General features: G+C 45.9%; 1 protein-coding gene across 1 annotated transcript; it reads left to right on the forward strand.

The window, feature by feature from the left end:
* The first annotated feature begins 16,863 nt into the window (after positions 1-16,863).
* LOC132389740 (zinc finger protein 239-like) lies at positions 16,864-21,295 on the forward strand. Its single transcript, XM_059962311.1, has 3 exons — positions 16,864-16,985; positions 18,609-19,807; positions 21,253-21,295. The coding sequence occupies exons 2-3, from the start codon at positions 19,020-19,022 to the stop codon at positions 21,293-21,295; spliced, it is 831 nt and encodes a 276-aa protein (XP_059818294.1). The 5' UTR covers positions 16,864-16,985; positions 18,609-19,019.
* Positions 21,296-21,520: the final 225 nt, after the last annotated feature.

Below are 21,520 nucleotides of genomic sequence, written 5' to 3' on the forward strand. Positions count from 1 at the left end.
TACGCTGCATCCGCAAAGGAAACAGCATTATGAAGGACACCATGCACCCGTCATACAATCTCTTCTCCCTCCTGCCATCTGGGAAAAGGCTCCGAAGCACTCGGGCTCTTTCGACCAGACTATATAACAGTTTCTCCCCCCAAGCTATCAGACTCCTCAGTACCCGAAGCCTGGACTGACACCTTGCCCTACTGACCTATTTATTATTTATTGTAAGGCCTATACTGTTTTTGTGCATTTTATGCTGTCCAGTGTCGGTCTGTAGTCTAGTGTAGCATTCTCTGTGTTTTTTTTATTTCGTAGTTCGTAGTTTTTGTAATTAACACCATGGTCCTGAAAAACGTCGTCTCATTTTTACTATGTACTTTACCAGCAGTTATGGTCGAAATGACATAAAAAGTTGCCTTGACTTGACTTGACATGGAGTGGATGTTTCCATTAGACGGAGAGTCTGTGATCTGACAGCACTTAGAATAAAAATGCTTCCCTTTAAAACTGAGATGAGAAAAATTTCTTCAGCCAAAAGATGGCTGATCTGTGGAATTTGTTGCCACAGAGGTTGGTTGAGGCTGTCATTTGGGTATATTTATGGCAGAGATTAACATATTCATGATTGCTGAGAAGCTTCAGGGTTACAGGAGGAAGGCAGGAATATGGTGTTGGAATAAATCTCAGTCATGGTTGAGTGGTGGAGCAGACTCGATGGATCGAATCCCCTAATTCTGTTCCTGCATCTTATATCTGACCATGACTGAATGATGACTCCTTCCTATCCCGTATCAGGTTCTGTGACATGTCAGGGACAGTTACCGATTTGTTCACTGAGATCATTATATTTGTCTTCAATGTTTAGGTTTCAGTGAAAAGAAGTGTTTTGTTCTCCTTTGTATTAAGTTCACCCCTCCTGTGAATGACCGGGTGCTGTGTCTCTCTGTGGCCGATCTGAGAAGAACCTTGTGCAGGGTCAACCCACGGAAGGCTGCTGGACCAGTCAACATTCCTGGTAGAGTGCTCAGAGGATGTGAAGACCAGCTAGCAGATGTTCTCACTGACATCTTCAACATCTCCCTGAGCAGCGCCACCATTCCAATGTGCTTCAAGGCCGACACCATCGTCCCTGTGCCGAAGAAGTCTTCAGTGTCCTGCCTAAATGACTACCATCCTGTTGCACTTACATCCATCATCATGAAGTGCTTCGAGAGGCTCGTCATGAGGCATATCAAGACCCTGCTGCCCCTCTCACTGGACCCCCTGCAGTTTGCGTACCGTCCCAACCGCTCAACAGATGACGCCATTACCACCACCCTCCACCTGGCCCTAACCCACCTGGACAAAAAAAGACACATACGTTCGCATGCTGTTTATAGACTTTAGTTCAGCATTCAACACAATCATCCCTCAGAAACTGATTGGAAAGCTGAGCCTATTGGGTGCGAACACCTCCCTCTGCAACTGGATCCTAGACTTGCTGACTGGGAGACCAGAGTCAGTCCGGATCGGGAGGGCAATCCCCAGGGCTGTGTGCTCAGTCCACTGCTGTTCACTCTGCTGCAACACACAGCTCGAACCATATCATCGTTTGCGGATGACAGCACCGTGGTGGGTCTCATCAGAAAGAACGACGAGTCAGCATACGGAGAGGAGGTGCAGCGGCTAACGGACTGGTGCAGAGCCAACAACCTGTCTCTGAATGTGAACAAAACAAAAGAGATGGTTGTTGACTTCAGGAGGGCATGGAGTGACCACTCCCCACTGAATATCGACGGCTCCTCGGTAGAGATCGTAAAGAGCGCCAAATTTCTTGGTGTTCACCTGACAGAGAATCTCACCTGGTCCCTCAACACCAGCTCTATAGCAAAGAAAGCCCAGCAGTGTTTCTGCTTTTTGCGAAGGCTGAGTAGAGTCCATCTCTCTCCCACCCCCCCCCCCCCCCCACATCCTCATCACATTCTACAGGGGTTGTATTGAGAGCATCCTGAGCAGCTGCGTCACTGTCTGGTTCGGAAATTGCACCATCTGGGATCGCAAGACCCTGCAGCGGATAGTGAGGTCAGCTGAGAAGATCATCAGGGTCTCTCTTCCCGCCATCACGGACATTTACACTACACGCTGCATCCGCAAAGGAAGCAGCATTATGAAGGACACCATGCACCCGTCACACAATCTCTTCTCCCTCCTGCCATCTGGGAAAAGGCTCCGAAGCACTCGGGCTCTTTCGACCAGACTATATAACAGTTTCTTCCCCCCAAGCTATCAGACTCCTCAGTACCCGAAGCCTGGACTGACACCTTGCCCTACTGTCCTGTTTATTATTTATTGTAATGCGAGTACTGTTTTTGTGCACTTTATGCTGTCCAGTGTCGGTCTGTATTCTAGTGTAGCATTCTCTGTGTTTTTTTTATTACGTAGTTCAGTCTAGTTTTTGTAATTAACACCATGGTCCTGAAAAACTTCGTCTCATTTTTACTATGTACTGTACCAGCAGTTATGGTCGAAATGACATAAAAAGTTGACTTGACTTGACTTGACATGGAATGGATGTTTCCATTAGACGGAGAGTCTGTGATCTGACAGCACTGTCTTAGAATAAAGATGCTTCCCTTTAAAACTGAGATGAGAAAAATTTCTTCAGCCAAAAGATGGCTGATCTGTGGAATTTGTTGCCACAGAGGTTGGTTTGAGGCTGTCATTTGGGTATATTTATGGCAGAGATTAATATATTCATGATTGCTGAGTAGCTTCAGGGTTACAGGAGGAAGGCAGGAATATGGTGTTGGAATAAATCTCAGTCATGGTTGAGTGCTGGAGCAGACTCGATGGATCGAATCCCCTAATTCTGTTCCTGCATCTTATATCTGACCAAGACTGAACGATGACTCCTTCCTATCCCGTATCAGGTTCTGTGATGTGTCTGGGACAGTTACCGATTTGTTCACTGAGATCATTATATTTGTCTTCAATGTTTAGGTTTCAGTGAAAAGAAGTGTTTTGTTCTCCTTTGTATGGATAACGTGATTCATTATCTTCCATGTTAAAGTTAGACCTGCTGTGAGAGATTTATTTGAAGAAAAACCCACAACTGGAAGCAAAGCACGACTGAAGACGAGGGAACAGCAACAAGTGAACCAGCCCGAGGACTGAGAGCATCAACTGGAGAGGACCCATCTGACTCGGAGATTCCAGTGATTCAGTCAGGAGAAAGTTTGGTGAGTCTCACTTACTCAAACACTGGTCCTTTAGACTTTACATACCTGTACAAAGGAAGGTAGGGAATAGTTGAGGTGAGACTGAATGTGCCCAGAACTGTCAGTTATGTCTATCAGACCCAGTTGCAATCGCTCCAGGTCTGGTAATGTACTGTCAGTGTCCCAGCTCTTTAAAGTCACTCACATTCCCTCAGTGTTTGCTCATTTGAAGAACTTTCATCTTCTGAAGTAGCTTTTGGTCAGTTCTGAGTGTGGAGAGAGAAAGGGGGGTGTTCATATTTACTATCTTGCAAAAAGAAGTAATTGTTTACAATTACTTGCTGCAAACTCACTACCCATACCCTGTACATTCTCAACCAGATTATTGACATCGATGACAAGTAGCAATGGGTGTCACCCTGGGGAGCTCCAGGAGGCACGGGCCTTGACTCCAATAAACAGCCTCTCGTCATCACCATCTGCTTCCCACCATCGAGCTGTTCCCGGACGAGATCCTCCCTTGCTTACAACATAATCTGCCCTAGGACCCATCCTCCTGGGTCAGACTGTGTCTGATAACCCACATCTCCAACCTCCCTCCACCCCACCAGTAGACCCACAACCTTTCCCACCATTTACTCCACACCCACACACGTAAACAGATGCACATCACTGACATCCACTCTCACAGGTTGGGGGACCAGAACTATCTGAACCTATACTCCCGGCCCAGACTATGCAGCCGTCTGGCTCAGTCCTGGCCCTTTCCAACTGCAACCGACCTTCGATTTACGTAAACCTGTGATCATCGCCACCCAACCAGAAGAACATGGAACAATGTTGTGGTGACCCTCAAACCCTGCCTCCCATATCACCCTCCACCTTAAATTCCTCCATATACCTGTCTAGTAGTCTCTTAAATTTCACTAGTGTATCTGCCTCCACCACTGACTCAGGCAGTGCATTCCACGCACCAAGCACTCTCTGAGTGAAAAACCTTCCTCTAATATCCCCCTTGAAACTCCCAACCCTTACCTAAAAGCCACGACCTCTTTTATTGAGCAGTGGTGCCCCTCGGAAGAGGCGCTTACTGTCCAGTCTATCTATTCCTCTTAATATCTTATACACCTCTATCATGTCTCCTTCTACCTTCCTCCTCTCCAGAGAGTAAAGCCCTAGCTCCCTTAATCTCTGATCATACTCCATACTCTCTAAACCAGGCAGCATTGTCTGTGCATAGAATCTCGACTTCCAATGGACAGAGCAAGTCTCTCCCTACGAGATTATACCCCCGACTGGTGGTGACTGTAAATGAAACCTCACACTGGTTATCCTGGAATTCCACCTGCAGTGGCTGGGTACTTGAATACGTATGTTCCGTGCCTTCGAACCCAGACAGAGTGATTGTAGCGTCTGATAGATGGAATCCCTTTTCCGATACTATTTCCTGATCGAGTGTGGTTGTGGTTGCACTCATATCAATCATAAACGGAACTGGATTTCCAGCAACTTGCAATATTACATTGGGCTCTTCCTGAGGGTTGGAACTCATGGTTGGAAGCATCTTCTTGTCAGTTTCTAAACGGGTTGTTGTCTCCACCTGCCCCTTGGCCAGTTTTTGCTCCCATTTCTGTTCCTCAGATATAGCCCGCTCGCATCCTTCTTCCCGCTGAGCATATTCACCTTTAATATTAGTTCCCTTCGGGGTTGATCGGGATTCGGAAGTTGGGTCCTAATGATATGTCAAAGCTCGTCGCATTCGATTTTGGTCATTCCCAGGCCAGGCCATATTATTTGTTTTAATCATGTTGGCTAACTTAGTTGGTAAGCATTGGAGCAGTAGGGCATTGAACTGGGGGGACAGATTCCCATCATTAAAGGCTTGGTCTCCTGCGAAGGTGCCGTAGCAGGCCACAAATCACTCCCAATAGTCTGGTCCCGATTCCCCAGGCTCAGGTTTGCATTCAGGTACTTTAGTGATGTTCACAGGTTGCTGGGGAGCACTTTCCAAGGCTTGAATAATCTGGTCTGTCTGTTCATTCTCATTATGGTTTCCCACCTGTAACTCCTGATAGGTTTGGTATCTCAATTCTGTCTTCCATTTCTGCCCTTCATCAGCTGAGAGAATCATGCAGGAGAGACCGAATAAATCTTGCAGGGTCGTGTTGAACATTTTTGTAGTACTGTGGACACACTGAACAAACTGTGCTGGTTTTTCTTTTCTATCTGGGGCCTGATTTATGATCATGATCATTTCTTGAGGCTTCCAGGGTACATACACAGGAATCACCATAAGACAAAGGAGCAGCAGTCGACCATTCAGCCCATTGAGTCTGCTCCGCCATTTCAACATGAGCTGATCCAATCTCCCCTCGACTCCCATTCCCCCACTGTCTCACCATAACCTTTGATGCCCTGACTACTCAGATACCTATCAGTCTCTGCCTTAAATACACCCAACGACTTGACCTGCACTATAAATACAATGCAAATACACCCGATGACCCGGCCTCCACTGCCGCCCGTGGCAACAAATTCCATAGATTCACCACCCTCTGGCTAAAATTTTTTTTTTGCATCTCCGTTCTGAATGGGCGCCCTGCAATCCTCAAGTCATGTCCTCTTGTACTGGACTTGCCCACCATGGGAAACAACTTTGCCACATCCACTCTGTCCATGCCTTTCAGCATTCAAAATATTTCTATTCTTCTAAACTCATTCTTCTAAACTCCAAGGAGTACAGTCCAAGAGCGGTCAAACATTCCTCATATGTTAACCCTCTCATTCCCAGAATCATTCTAGTGAACCTTCTCTGAACCCTCTCCAATGTCAGCACATCCTTTCATAAATAAGGAGCCCAAAACTGCACACAGTATTCCAAGTGACGTCTTACCAGTGCCTTACAGAGCCTCAACATCACATCCCTGCTGCTATACTCTATTCCTCTAGAAATGAATGCCAATATTGCATTCGCCTTCTTCACCACCGACTCAATATGGAGGTTAACCTTAAGGGTATCCTGCACGAGGACTCCCAAGTCCCATTGCATTTCAGAACTTTGAATTCTCTCCCCATTCAAATAGCAGACTGCCCGTTTATTTCTTCTACCGAAGTGCATGACCATACACTTTCCGACATTGTAATTCAATTGCCACTTCTTTGCCCATTCCCCCAATCTATCCAAGTCTCCCTGCAGACTCTCTGTTTCCTCAGCACGACGGGCCCCTCCACCTATCTTTGTATCATCAGCAAACTTTGCCACAAAGCCATCTATTCCATAATCCAAATCGTTGATATACAACATAAAAAGAAGCGGCCCCAACACGGACCCCTGTGGAACACCACAGATAACTGGCAGCCAACCAGCATGGGATGCCTTTATAAAACAACACACACAAAATGCTGGTGGAACACAGCAGGCCAAGCAGCATCTATAAGGAGAAGTACTGTCGACGTTTCAGGCCGAGACCCTTCGTCAGGACTCAATGGGGATTCCTTTATTCCCACTCTCTGTTTCCCGCCAATCAACTAACGCTCTATCCACGTATGTAACTTTCCTCTAATTCCATGGACTCTTATCTTGTTTAGCAGCCTCGTGTGGCACCTTGTCAAAGGCCTTCTGAAAATCCAAATACACAACATCCACTGCATCTCCCTTGTCTAGCCTACTTGTGATTTCCTCAAAAATTTGCACTAGGTTTGTCAGGCAGGATTTTCCTTTAAGGAAACCATGCTGAGTTCAGCCTATCTTGTCATATGCCTCCAGGTACTCCGTAACCTCATCCTTGACAATGGACTCCAACAACTTCCCAACCACCGATGTCAAGATAACAGGTCTATAATTTCCTTTTTGCTTCCTTGCCCCTTTCTTAAGTAGCAGTGTGACATTTGCAGTCTTCCAGTCCTCTGGAACCATGCCAGAGTCTATTGACATTTGAAAGATCATTGCTAATGCCTCCGCTTCAGAACACGAGGGTGCATTCCATCTGGTCCAGGAGATCTATCTACCCTTAGACTATTCAGCTTCCTGAGTACTTCCTCTGTCGGAATTGTGACTGCGCACATTTCTCTTCCCTGACACTCTTGAATGTCTGGTATATTGCTGATGTCTTCCTCAGTGAAGACTAATGCATAATACTCGTTCAGTTCCTCCGCCATCTCCTTATCTCCCATTACAATTTCTCCAGCATCATTTTTATTAGTCCTATATCTACTCACACCTGTCTTTTACTCTTTATATACTTGAGAAAGCTTTTAGTATACTCTTTGATATTATTTGCTAGCTTCCTTTCGTAGTTATTCTTTTCCCTCTTAATGACCTTCTTAGTTTCCTTCTGTAAGCTTTGAAAAACTTCACAATCCTCTGTCTTCCCACTAATTTTTGCTTCCTTCTATGCCCTCTGCTTTTACTTTGGCTTTGACTTCTCTTGTCAGCCACAGTTGCATCCTTTTTCCATTTGAAAATTTCTTCTTCTTTGGAATATATCTGTCCTGCACCTTCCTCACTTCTCACATGAACTCCAGCCACTGCTGCTCTGCCGTCCTTCCTGCTAGTGTCCCTTTCCAGTCAACCTTGGCCAGTTCCTTTCTCATGCCACTGTAATTTCCTTTACTCCACTGAAATACCGACACATCGGATTTCAGCTTCTCTTTCTCAAATTTCACAGGAACTCAGTCATGTTGTGATCACTGCCTCCCAAGGGTTCCTTCACTTCCATCTCTCTAATTACCTCTGTTTCATCACATAATACCCAATCCAGTACAGCTGATCCCCGAGTGGGCTCTAATAAAGCCATCTCATAGACATTCTACAAATTCTCTCTCTTGAAATCCAGTGCTGACCTGATTTTCCCAATCCTCTCGCATGTTAATATCCCCCAAAATTGGAATTCCTTGGAATGTAGAAGATTGAGGGGAGATTTGACGGAGGCATACCAAAATCATGAGGGTTATAGATGGGGTAAATGCAAGCTGGCTTTTTCCACTGAGATTGGGTGGGACTACAACCAGAGGCCATGGGTTAAGGGTGAAAGGTGAAATGTTAAGGGGAACATGAGGGGAAACTTCTTCCACTGACGGTCATCCGGGTGTGGAATGAGCAGAAAACCCAGCTGGTCCATGCGAGGTCAGTTTCAACTTCTAAGAGGGTTGTATAGGTACCTGGATGGCAGGGGTACAGGAGCAGACAGTTTAAATAGTTCAACACAAACCAGATGGGCCAAAGGGCCTGATTCTGTGTTGTGCTTTTCTATGACAGTGACAAGAACCTGAAATAATATGATTATTCTTTTAATTCCTTTTAACAGCTGTGCGGACCAACCATTCATCTGGGCAGGAAACGTTTACATGGCTTCAAAACAGTGGCACTTTACATTGACAGTAGATAAAAGAAAATCCCAGCTGCACGTCAACAAAGGGTATTTGTGTGAGAGTGTTCAGTTACTTTGCGGACAGGCACTCTTGCAGCTCAGTGGGAACAGAGAATAATACCAATGGAGAGAGTCAAACTGAGCCAGGTCACAGATTGGTGACGGCAGAAATGCCCCATTCTTATAGAGACAGGAAGATCATCAGAGAGTTTGATGGTCATTCCAGATAGCTACACAGTGCCCAGTTAGAAGATGATTTCTCTCTCCAACTTGGGTTGAACCTCACTGTAACAGTGTGATGCCAGATCACACCTTGACAACTCAAGTAATCTTGTCTGAAATATTGTCCTTCACCCATTGATGTACTATAAATCTTTTTCAGGTTAAAAACGCCAAGGATATTATCTACGGGGAGGTCGAACACAACACGCTGTTTTTTTGTCTATGTCCAGATATTTAAGAAGTGGAACAAGGGATTCACTCGATCATCATTCCTACTCAGACTGTGGGGAGTGATTCACTCGATCATCATTCCTACTCAGACTGTGGGGAGTGATTCACTCGATCATCATTCCTATTCGGACTGTGGGGAGTGATTCATCGATCATCTGACTGACTGGCATGCTGTCAATTTACACGGAGGGAATCCATTTATCTGCTCAGACTGTGGGAATGGATTCAGTCGGTCATTTCAACTGAAGGTACATCAGCTGGATCACCATGGGCAAGGCCATTCACCTGTTCTGTGGGTGAGAATGGATTGAGATGGTCTTCCTGCCTGTTGGATACACCAGTCAGTGCACATTGAATTTGCGGGGAATGATTCAGTCAGTCATCTGATCTAATGGCTCACCAGCGAGTTCACACTGGGGAGCGGCCGTTCACCTGCTCGGACTGTGGGAAGGGATTCACGTTGTCAGCTCACCTACTGAGACATCAGTCAGTTCACACTGGTGAGAGGCCGTTCTCCTGCAGGAAAACATTCATTTCGTCATCTGAACTGAAGGAACATCAGCGAGTTCACACTGGGGAGAAGCCGTTCATCTGCTCAGACTGTGGGAAAGGATTCAGTTCATCATCTAACCTTAAAGTGCATCAGCGAGTTCACACTGGGGAGCAACCGTTCACCTGCTCAGACTGTGGGAAAGAATGCACTTCATCATTCCAACTTAAGATACATCAGCGAGTTCACACTGGGGAGAGGCCGTTCACCTGCTCAGAATGTGGGAAAAGATTCACTTCGTCATCTCAACTTAAGGTACATCAGCGTGTTCACACTGGGGAGAGGCAGTTCACATGCTCAGACTGTGGGAAAGGATTCACTCAGTCATCCCACCTACAAGCACATCAGCAAGTTCACACTGGGGAGAGGTCATTCACCTGCTTAGACTGTGGGAAGGCGTTCACACGGTTTGCTACCCTACAAGCACACCGGTCAGTTCACACTGGGGAGAAGGCATTCACCTGCTCAGACTGTGGGAAAGGATTCACTCAGTCATCCCACCTGCGAGCACACTACTCAGTTCACACCAGGGAGACTCTGGACACCTGCTCGGACTTTGGGAAGAGATTCTCTCAGCCAAATCAAGCAAATGTGCATCATTGAGTTCACACAGGAGAGACCATTCACTGGATGTGTGTCCCTCACTGTTGCTGAATGCAACTTCGAGAGTGACTGTCGGTGCTGAACTCTGCAATTATTGCTGCTGCTCACCACACCCAGTTCTGCACCCTGGTCACTGCTGCATATTCACCTTTAATGGGACTGGAGTTTAATATTCTGGATATGTGCAAATAAATCAGTTCTATTTTAAACTCTGTCTTTGGTACTTAGTGAATTTATAACACACCTCGTGTACAGTAGAGAGTCAACTCAGGCCGCCTGGACCTTGCCAGAGTTTCAACTACACGACAGTCCTTTTAAATCCTCCCCTGTTCTTCCCCTCTTGCTCTCCCTGTGGGATGGGTTCCAAGCAGTCATCACTCTGTGGGTGAAGAGGTTTCCCTTGAATTCTCTGCAGACTGAAGAAGTCGAGCTGACTGCAGTTCTGTCTCAGATGTCCTTTGTCCCTCTAATCCCTGGGCTCAGGAAGAATGACATTGGGAGTTAACATCCTTATTTAGGGCTCATTTCCACATTATGGGTCATTTTCCCTGCTTCTGAAGTGTTGTTAGAGAACACCACTGTCATCTAAAGACTGAAAGCAGAATGGGAAACCATCTGTTGGATGTTCAACGGAGCAGGGTCAGAAACCAGAGGCAGGTCTGCACAGGGCAGAGTGTGGGGCTCCGGGAAATGGTTGGGGTAAGAACGGATCATGAGAAGGGAATCAGCAGCAGGGAGTGGAAACGAATAACAGAGTAGGGACATGTCGAAGCTGATTGACAGAAAATAATTCGGTTGTCTGACTGATGACACAAGCAATACCTGTTGTGAGGTGCTCCATTGGTCAAGGGAAATGTGGGTGTTGGGAATGGTTATATCTATTGAGGGAGTTAGTCCTGCTTGTTTATCCCGTAATATAATTTCTGGATGGTTATTATATAACCATATAACAATTACAGCATGGAAACAGGCCTTCTCAGTCCTTCTAGTCCATGCTGAAAGCTTACTCTCATCTAGTCCCACCAACCTGCACTCAGCCCATAACCCTCCATTCCTTTCCTGTCGATATACCTATACATTTTTTTTAAATATCGAACCCGCTTCTACCACTTCTACTAGAAGCTCCTCCACACAACTACCACTCTCTGAGTAAAGAAGTTCCCACTCGTGTTACCCCTAAACTTTTTCCCCCTAACTCTCAACTCAAGTCCTTGTGTTTCAATCTCCCCTACTCTCAATGGAAAAAGCCTATCCACATCAAATCCATCTATCCCCATCTAAATTTTAAATACCTCTATTGAGTCCCCCCTCAACCTTCTATACTCCAAAGAATAAAGACCTAACTTGTTCAACCTTTTTCTGTAACTTAGGTGTTGAAACCCAGGTAACATTCTAGTAAATCCTTTCCGTATTCTCTCAATTATATTGAAATTTTTCCTATAATGCGATGAACAGAACTGCACACAATACTCCATATTTGGCCTGAACAATGCCTTGTATAATTTTAACATTACATCCCAACTCCTATACTCACTGCTCTGATTTGTAAAGGCCAGCATACCAAAAGCTTTCTTCACCACCCTATCCACATGAGATTCCACCTTCAGGGAACAATGCACCATTATTCCTTGATCACTCTGTTCTGTTGCATTCCTCAGTGCCCTACCATTTACCATATATGTCCTATTTTGATTAGACCTACCAAAATGTAGCGCCTCACTCTTAACAACATTAACCTCCATCTGCCATCTTTTTGTCCACTCTTCTAACTGGCTTAAATCTCTCTACAAGCTTTGAAAACCTACTTCATTATCCACAACGCCACCCATCTTTGTATCATCTGCTTACTTACTAATCCAATTTACCGCCCCATCATCCAGATCATTAATGTATATGACAAACAACACTGGACCCAGTACAGATCACTGAGGCACAACACTAGTCACCGGCCTCTAACCTGACAAACAGTTATCCACCACTACTCTCTGGCATCTCCCATCCAGCCACTGTTGAATCCATTTTACTACTTCAATATTAATACCTAATGATTGAACCTTCCTAACTTCCTTCCGTGTGGAATCTTGTCAAAGGACTTACTGAAGTCCCTATAGACAACATCCACTGCTTTACCCTCGTCAACTTTCCTAGTAACCACTTCAAAAAGTTCAATGCGGCTTGTCAAACATGATCTTTCATGCACAAATCCATGTTGACTGTTCTTAATCAGACCCTGTCTAATCAGATAATTATATATCATATCTAAGAGTATTTTCCATTAATTTACCCACCACTGACATCAAACTTACAGGCCCATCATTGCTAGGTTTACTCTTAGAACCCTTTTTAAACAATGGAACAACATGAGCAATTCGCCAATCTTCCGGCACCATCTCCGGTTCTAATGACATTTGAAATATTTCCGTTAGAGCTCCTGCTATTTCTACACTAACTTCCCTCAAGGTTCTAGGGAATATCCTATCAGGAACCAGAGACTTGTCCACTTTTATATTCCTTAAAAGCTCCTGTACCTCCTCTTCTTTAATTATCAGAGTTTCCATAACTACCGTACTTGTTTCTCTTACCTTTCACAATTCAATAACCTTCTCCTTAGTGAATACCAATGAAAATCATTTTTCAAAATCTCCCCCATAGCTGTCAACGCTGATTCTCTAAGGGACCAATTCTATCCCTCACTATCGTTTTGCTATTAATATAACTGTAGAAACCCTCTGGATTCATTTTCACCTTACTTGCCAAAGCAGCCTCAGATCCTCTTTTAGCTTTTCTAATTTCTTTCTTAAGATTCTTTTTACATTCTTTATATTCCTCGAGCACCTCATTTGCTCCATGCTGCCTATATTATAGATCTCTCTCTTTTTCCGAACCATGTTTACAATATCTCTTGAAAACCATGGCTCTCTCGAACTTCTAACCTTTCAACCTAATAGGAGCATAAAGATTCTGTACCCTCAAAATTTCACCTTTAAATGAACTCCATTTCTTTGTTATATCCTTCCCATAAACTAATTGTCCCAATCCACTCCTAAATCTTTTCGCATCTCATCAAAGTTAGCCTTTCTGCAATCAAAAATCTCAACCCTAGGTCCAGTCCTATCCTTCTCCATAATTATATTGAAACTAATGGTATTGTGATCACTGGACCCGAAGTGCTCCCCAACACATACCTCCATCACCTGACCTATCTCATTCCCAGCAGGAGATCCAACACTGCCACTTCTCTAGTTGGTACCTCCATGTATTGCTGCAAAAACCTATCCTGCACACATTTTACAAACTCGAAACCATCCATCCCTTTTACAGTATGGGCTTCCCTGTCGATGTGTGGAAAATTAAAATCAGCCACAATCACAACCTTGTGGTTACTACAAATATCTGCTATCTCCTTACAAATTTGCTCCTCCAATTCTCGCTCCCCATTATGTGGTCTATAATACACCCCTATAAGTGTTACTACACCTTTCCCATTCCTCAATTCCATCCATGTAGTCTCCCGAGACGAGCCCTCTAATCTGTCCTGTCAAAATACCACTGTAATATTTTCTCGGACAAGCAATGCAATGCCTCACCCTCTTGGCCCTCCGATTCTTTCACACCTTAAGCAACGAAATCTAGGGATATTTAGTTGCCAATCACACCTGTCTTGCAACCATGTTTCACTAATAGCTACAACATCATATTTCCATGTCTCAATCCATGCTCTAACCTCATCCACCTATCTGACAATGCTCGTAGCATTAAAATAAATGCATTTAAGAAACTCTCCACCTCTTCCTCTCTGCTTATCCCTAACGGTGCACGCAACTTTATTATCTTTTTGTTTTCCTTCTCCGCTACATCTTCGGTCTGAACCCTCCTACATCAGGGAGGAAGTTCAAATCACCTCTGTGTTAAAAGTCTAACCATCACGGTGACTGAAGGCAGCTGCAGGTTCATGAGGGACTGTTACTGTCAAATTCTGCAGTTCTTGCGGCTGCTCATCGCACCCAGGACTGAACCCTGGTCACTGAGCATTGGAGGAGTCTGTTCTGCTGATGTTAGTCTTAAACTAGACTGGCGTTTAATATCGTGGATCTGTGAAAGTTAAAACAGTTTTGTTTAAAATCCCGTGTTTCAGGTACTTACTGTCTCTACCACACTCACAATGTCAACTAGAAAGGCCACTCGGCCCATCTGGTTCCTGCCCATGTTTCTGTTCCATATCCGTATATCAAAATCTACCCCTGCCGTTCCCCTCTCACTCTCCCTGAGGTGACAGGTTGCAACTAGTCACCACTCCGTGGAATAGAAGATTTCCCTTGAATTTCATAGAATCACAGAAATCTATTTTCCTAAGCTCCATGTACCTATCCAAGAGTCCCTTAAAAGACCCTATTGTATCCGCCTCTACCACCGTCGCTGGCAGTGCATTCCACACACACACACCACTCTTTGCTTAAAAAACATTGCTCTGATATCTCCTCTGCACCTACTTCCAAGCAGCTTAAACCTATTCCCCCTCGTGTTAGCCGTTTCAGCCCTGGGAACAAGCCTCTGGCTATCCACACGACCAATGCCTCTCGTCATCTTATACACCTGCATGAATTTCCTGCATGATTGTCTCCGGGCTGAATAAGACGATGAGCTCACTGTGGTTGTGACGTTCTCGCCCGTCGCCCATCTCACCACCTCCCCACTCCCCCTCTCCTCTCCCTCTCCCCCTCCCCGTTCCCCCTCCCCTCCCTCTCCCCCTCCCCCGTTCCCCCTCCCCTCCCTCTCTCCCTCTCCCTCCCCCCTCCCCTCCCTCTCTCCCTCTCCCGCCCCCTCACCCTTTGTGTTTTACGTCAAAGACCTCAATCAGGCACTAAAAACGCACTCGCAGTAAAGGAACCTGCAGTCTCGTAACACAATACACCTCTAAAGTCTGACAGCTGTCTAGCGAGTGAATCTTCGATGGTGCAGAGTCAGAAACCAAAGAGTTGCCAGATTGAGTCAGGCTTTGGGGCTGCAAAGAGAGATGGGGTCTAGAGTTTACGAGGAGGAGGAATCAGACCAGCAGGATGTGGCTACAAAAGAAAGATTAGAAGCATTTGGAAACTGGTTGATCGAAAAGAAAAGGTGGTTAATTTCTGCAAAATACTGGTGGAAATCAACAGTCAGGCAGCAATTGTGAAGAGGAATAAAAAGACAACGTTTACACCGAGCCCTTTCAGCATGCCTAGCCTGTGTAATCCGCTGCTTAGTTGCTGCTTGAACTACAGAGTTCCTCCAGCATTTTGTGTGTGTGTGCGTCTCTGTATTCCAAGCAACTGCAGAATCTCCTATGTTTTATAACTGCATTTTACTTTGGCATTCGATAGGCGTTGATATTGAGTATATTGCTTATGGGAGCCGCTTTCTGCGGTAAAACAGCTGCAGATTTTTCGATACACACGAAAAAATAAGGTATGGACCTTGAACCGGTACCTGCACAAATCTTTAATGGCACCGTGATTACCCATAGGGCCATGAGTTAAAAATTTCGCCGTCGTTGAGGCACCGATGAAATGCGCAGGCGTCAGGCTGAGGACGTCCCCGAGTATCACGCATGCGCGCAGTACACTGAAGGCCTTGAGAATGTCGGATGGAGGTAAGAGTGATTCTCCGTGTTTTTCTCTGAAACACCGACTTCAGAACGATTCCTGTGAAATCCGGACATCACAGTCCGCAATCCCGAGACAGTCCTTCTCTCTTCCCTCTCTCTCAGCCTCACGATCCGTACACGGGCCCCGAGGAGCTTCCGGCCGCTGAGTGAATGGGAACCGATGGATCTCTCAGACAGAGCTGAGCTCCAGCTATCTAAATGCAAGGATTAGGAACTCGGAGAAAGGGAACAAAATCTTTTACATCACCAGTTGAGAAATTCGCCTTTGTTCTACCTCCGATCACTGACAGGAGAAAATCTGCAGATGCTGGAAATCCAACCAACACACACAAAATGCCGGAGGAACTCAGCATTAGTACTCTTTTCCATAGATGCTGCCCGGCTTGCTGAGTTCCTCCAGCATTTTGTGTGTGTTGCTTGTTCCACCTCCATTTGTTCTGGACTTTTCTACCCGTGACGACATGTTTTGTACCATTCTCTCTGGAAGATAATGATATCAAAAACCTTTGCCCTGGGCAACAAGTAGCTTTCACCTCACAAATGTGAAAGACTCCAATGAGACAGACTACTGTCCTTCCCTTCATATTCATTGGCATTGCCATCACTGAGGTCACCACCGTCAGTCATTGGGGGAGAGTTCAGGGGAAATATTTATGTACAATACAGAAACTGGTGATACCTGTGTGTATTGTGGTGATGAAAAAGTTGTTGGAGAGTTTACAAGAGGGAAGAATTGGAGTGATATTTGGAAATCTGACTTTTTAAAGCATAATTTAGCAAGCAAACCACTTATGGACAAAGTGCAAAAGCACTGGTGAGAAAATCCTTCATTACCCGTTACAGGCCTGTGACATGGTGCGAGAGGGCAGATGAACTGAATCGAGCCCAGAGGAGATCACAGTTCTTACAGACAGTGATTTGCTGGCTGTTAAAATGAATACCTCTCTATATAAAATGTGCAGTGCACATGTTGTCACTGGGTAAAAGAATGCACAGTACAAGATTTCTGTGCACACTGGTGATTACAAATTAGAGGGGACATTGGTGTGGAGAACTCCAGTGTCCCTGACACCCTCACCTACAAGATGTGCACCCAGCTGCACTTTGAGGAGTTGGAGCTGAAAATGGATGAATTGTGGATCATCCAGCAGTTGGAGGTGGTGATAGATATGACATGAAGAGAGGTGAGTTACACCTAAGGTGCAGGACACAGGAAACTGGTTGAGAGACATGAAGGGGAATGAAGTTAAATAGCCATCGCAGAGTAATCTTGTTGCCATCCCACACAATAGCCAGGTGGGCTGCTTTACAAACTGTTGGGGAGGGAGGGATTACCTGGCAGAGGAAAGTCAAACGGGTGGTAGGGGATTCGTTAGTTAGGGGAACAGAACAGAGGGGATGAAAGGTCAGTTTTGATGGTGTCAAAAGGACCTGACAAGTGTGGTTTGGGATAGGCCGTTTTCTGGCAAAGGAGTACTTGGTAAGCGGGAGGCCTTCAGAAGAGACATTTTTGAGAGTGTAGAGTTTGTATGCTGAAAGGTAACTGGTGCAGGGAACCTTGGATTTCAAGAGATATTGAGGCCCACGATATTTTGTTCCTCTAAATGCCTCAGACTGTTAAGTGCTACCAATACTCATTAATGACAACAGTATCATAATTCCACCCCCGAGCTCATCTGACTTATTTTTGGTCATCTTCTGTGGTTTCTAAAAGCTTCCAATTGTTTTTGCTCTTTAGGATGCCATCTCTTTCGCTTTTATGTTGGCTTTGGCTTCTCATTTCAGCCACAGTTGTGTCTTCCTGCCTTTACAATGCTTCCACTTCTTTGGAATGTATCGATCACTCAGCTCCTGAATTCTCCCAGAAACTCCAGCCATTGCTGCTCTGTTGTCACTCCTATCTTTCCCTTCCAAACAAGTTTGGCCAGCTTCTCTGTCATAGAAACATGGAGAAGTTCAGTACGGAAACAGGCTATTTGCCCAATCCAATTAAACTGTCTAATGCAACTAACTGCACCGGGACCATCGCCCGCCATACCCCTACCATCCAGGCTCCCATCCAAACTTCTTTTAAATGATGAAACCGAACTCATATTCACCACTTGTGCTGGCATCTCACTGCACGCTCTCACGACCATTTCAGTAAAGAGCTTTTCCAAATGTTCCCATTAAATTTTCACTTCCCCACTTACCCATGACCTATGGTTGTCATCACACCCATCCTCAGTGGAAAAAGCTGCTTACCTGTACCCTATCTATACTGTCATAACGTTGTCTATTCCCAACAAATCCTCAAAGAAATGTATAATATCTTTGTTGATGTTTAGAGCCTTTTTCAGATGTATAAGTTGATGAGGGACACTGATCGTGTGGATAGCTAGAGGTTTTTACCCCAGGGCTGAAATGGCTAACGTGAAGGGGTATAGTTTTAAGGTGCTTGAAAGTTGATACGGAGGGGATGTCAGGGGTAACTTTATTTACACTGAAAGTTGTGGGAGCATGGAACGGATTGCAGGCTACTTGTGTGAGATTGTTTCAGTTACTGTGGGGCCAGGAACCCATGCAGCTCAGTGGGAACAGGGAACAATACCAACAGAGAGAGTCAAACTGAGCCAGGTCACAGATTGGAGACGGCAGAGATGCCCCATTCTTATAGAGACAGGAAAAGCGTCAGGAGATGATTTCTGTCTCCAACTTGGGTTGAACTTCACTGTAACAGTGTGATGCCAGGTCACACCTTGACAACTCAAGCGATCTCATTAGAAATGTCCTACACCCATTGATGGATTTTGTAAATCTTTTTACAGGTTAAAAATGACAAGGAATTTGCCTACGGGAACCTCGAACACAACACGCTAGTTTTGCTGTCTCTGTCCAGATATTTAAGAACAGGAGCAAGGGATTCAGCCGATCATCCTTCCTGCTCAGACTGTGGGGAGGGATTCACTTGATCATCTGACCAATTGGCACGCCCATTAGTTTACATGGGGGGAGCCCATTCATCTGCTCAGACGGTGGGAATGGATTCACTCAGTCATCTCAACTGAAGGTACATCAGCAAGTTCACACTGGGACAAGGCCATTCACCTGTTTGTTCTGTGTGTGAGCAGGGATTCAGTGGGTCTTCCCACCTGTGGACACACCAGTCAGTTCACATTGGGCAAAGACTGGTCATCTGAAGAATTTGTGGGGAAGCATTCACTCTGTCATCTGACCTAATGGCTCACCAGCGAGTTCACACTCGGGAGCGGCCGTTCACCTGCTCAGACTGTGGGAAAGGATTCACTCAGTCATCTCAGTTACTGAGACACCAGTCAGTTCACACTGGGGACAGGCCATTCAACTGCTCACTCTGCGGGAAGGGATTCACTTCTGCATATAAGCTACTGAGACACCAGTCAGTTCACACTGGGGAGAGGCCATTCACCTGCTCAGACTGTGGGAAGGGATTCACTTCATCATATCAGCTACTGAGACACCAGTCAGTTCACACCGGAGAGTGGCCGTTCACCTGCTCAGACTGTGGGAAGCGATTCACTGAATTATCTCGACTGAAGATACATCAGCGAGTTCACACTGGAGAAAGGCCGTTCACCTGCTCAGATTGTGGGAAGGGATTCGCTCAGTCATCTCAACTGAAGGTACATCAGCGAGTTCACACTGGGGAAAGGCCGTTCACCTGCTCGGACTGTGGGAAGGGATTCACTTCATCATCTCTACTGAAGGTACATCAGCGAGTTCACACTGGGGAGAAGCCATTCACCTGCTTGGACTGTGGCAAGGCATTCACTTCATCAGCTCACTTACTGAGACACCAGCAGCGAGTTCACACTGGGGAGAAGCCATTCACCTGCTCAATCTGTGGGAAAGGATTCACTTCGTCATATAAGTTACTGAAACACCGGTCAGTTCACACCAGAGAGTGGCCGTTCACCTGCTCAGACTGCGGGAAGGGATTCACCGAATTACCTCAACTTAAGGTACATCAGCGAGTTCACACCAGAGAGAGGCCATTCACCTGCTCAAACTGTGGGAAGGGATTCTCTCAGTAATCTCAACTGAAGGTACATCAGCGAGTTCACACTGGAGAGAAGCCGTTCACCTGCTCAGACTGTGGGAAAGGATTCACTCAGTTATCTCAACTGAAGGCACACCAGAGCGTTCACACCGGAGAGTGGCCAATCACCTGCTCGGACTGCGGGAAGGGATTCGCTTCGTCATCCCATCTGAAGATACATCAGCGAGTTCACACTGGAGAGAGGCCGTTCACCTGCTCAGACTGTGGGAAGGGATTCTCTTCGTCATCCCACCTGAGTTCACACTGGAGAGAGGCCATTCACCTGCCCAAACTGTGGGAAGGGATTCTCTCAGTCATCTCAACTGAAGGTACATCAGCGAGTTCACACTGGAGAGAAGCCGTTCACCTGCTCAGACTGCGGGAAGGGATTCACCGAATTACCTCAACTTAAGGTACATCAGCGAGTTCACACCAGAGAGAGGCCATTCACGTGCTCAAACTGTGGGAAGGGATTCTCTCAGTCATCTCAACTGAAGGTACATCAGCGAGTTCACACTGGAGAGAAGCCGTTCACCTGCTCAGACTGTGGGAAAGGATTCACTCAGTTATCTCAACTGAAGGCACACCAGAGCGTTCACAGAGAGTGGCCAATCACCTGCTCGGACTGCGGGAAGGGATTCGCTTCGTCATCCCATCTGAAGATACATCAGCGAGTTCACACTGGAGAGAGGCCGTTCACCTGCTCAGACTGTGGGAAGGGTTTCTCTTCGTCATCCCACCTGAAGGTACATCAGCGAGTTCACACTGGTGAGAGGCCATTCACCTGCTCAGACTGTGGGAAAGGATTCACTCAGTCATCCATCCTAAACGCACACCAGCGACTTCACACTGGGTAGAGACTGATCTGCTCGGACTTTGGGAAAAGATTCTCTCAGCCAAATCAACCAGTGTACATCATTGAGTTCACACTGGGGAGAGGCCATTCACCGGCTGTGAATGTAGGAAGCGATTCACTCCATCATCTAATCTTATGTAGCTCTCAGTTCTTCTGGCAGCTTAACAGAGGGGGTTATAGCCCCCCCCCCCCAGTCCAGTTTGGCCAAACTGAAGAATCTCGTTTGGGTGGATACTGTGCGATGTGTCCCCTGTGTAATGTGTCCCTGGGGTTCATGCTTTCTGTGGACTGTCTCTTTAAAATGCAAAGAGAACCGAGACTGACGTTGGACACGCTGTTGGATTTCTGCAGAAGTGCTGGGTTGCTATGGTGACCAGCTAATGTTTATGTTCTGTGTGGTTAAGCAAGGTCAGAATGATGCTTTACCGACACAGAACAAGCAAGCGACTTCTTACAGAGAGAGGGAGCGGAGCTACGTGATGGACAGCTGGTGTTCAGCTCAACGGTATTTAAACACACGTAACTGCTTTACTCGCAGGGCACGCAGACGCTCAAAGGCTAGTGATGAAAGTTTCTGCTAGTTGGACTTTCTTGTACCCACAAGGGTGGGATTTGAGGATCGATAAAGAAGAATCGATCTGTGGCTGTTAGTGCGTGTAAGAGCGAACCTGTGGGATCTACCGGAGAGTCTAACCCTTGCCTGGGTTGGGAGACTTTCTCTTGAAGAAGGTGCTCTTGAGTTGGTCACGTCTGGCTAACTTGGAAGATTTGATGGGCATTGGAAAAGGTCGACAACACCTGTTTAC

The sequence above is a fragment of the Hypanus sabinus genome, unplaced genomic scaffold (genome assembly GCF_030144855.1).
Source record: "Hypanus sabinus isolate sHypSab1 unplaced genomic scaffold, sHypSab1.hap1 scaffold_644, whole genome shotgun sequence".
Taxonomy (NCBI): domain Eukaryota; kingdom Metazoa; phylum Chordata; class Chondrichthyes; order Myliobatiformes; family Dasyatidae; genus Hypanus; species Hypanus sabinus.

Bases quoted from the DNA above. Each gene is read 5' to 3' on its own strand.
- LOC132389740 (XM_059962311.1), top strand. From the start codon at position 19,020: ATGGCTCACCAGCGAGTTCACACTCGGGAGCGGCCGTTCACCTGCTCA. The intron at 19,808-21,252 runs GAGGCCATTCAC...CTTTACTCGCAG, and splicing joins CAGCGAGTTCACACCAGAGA to GGCACGCAGACGCTCAAAGG.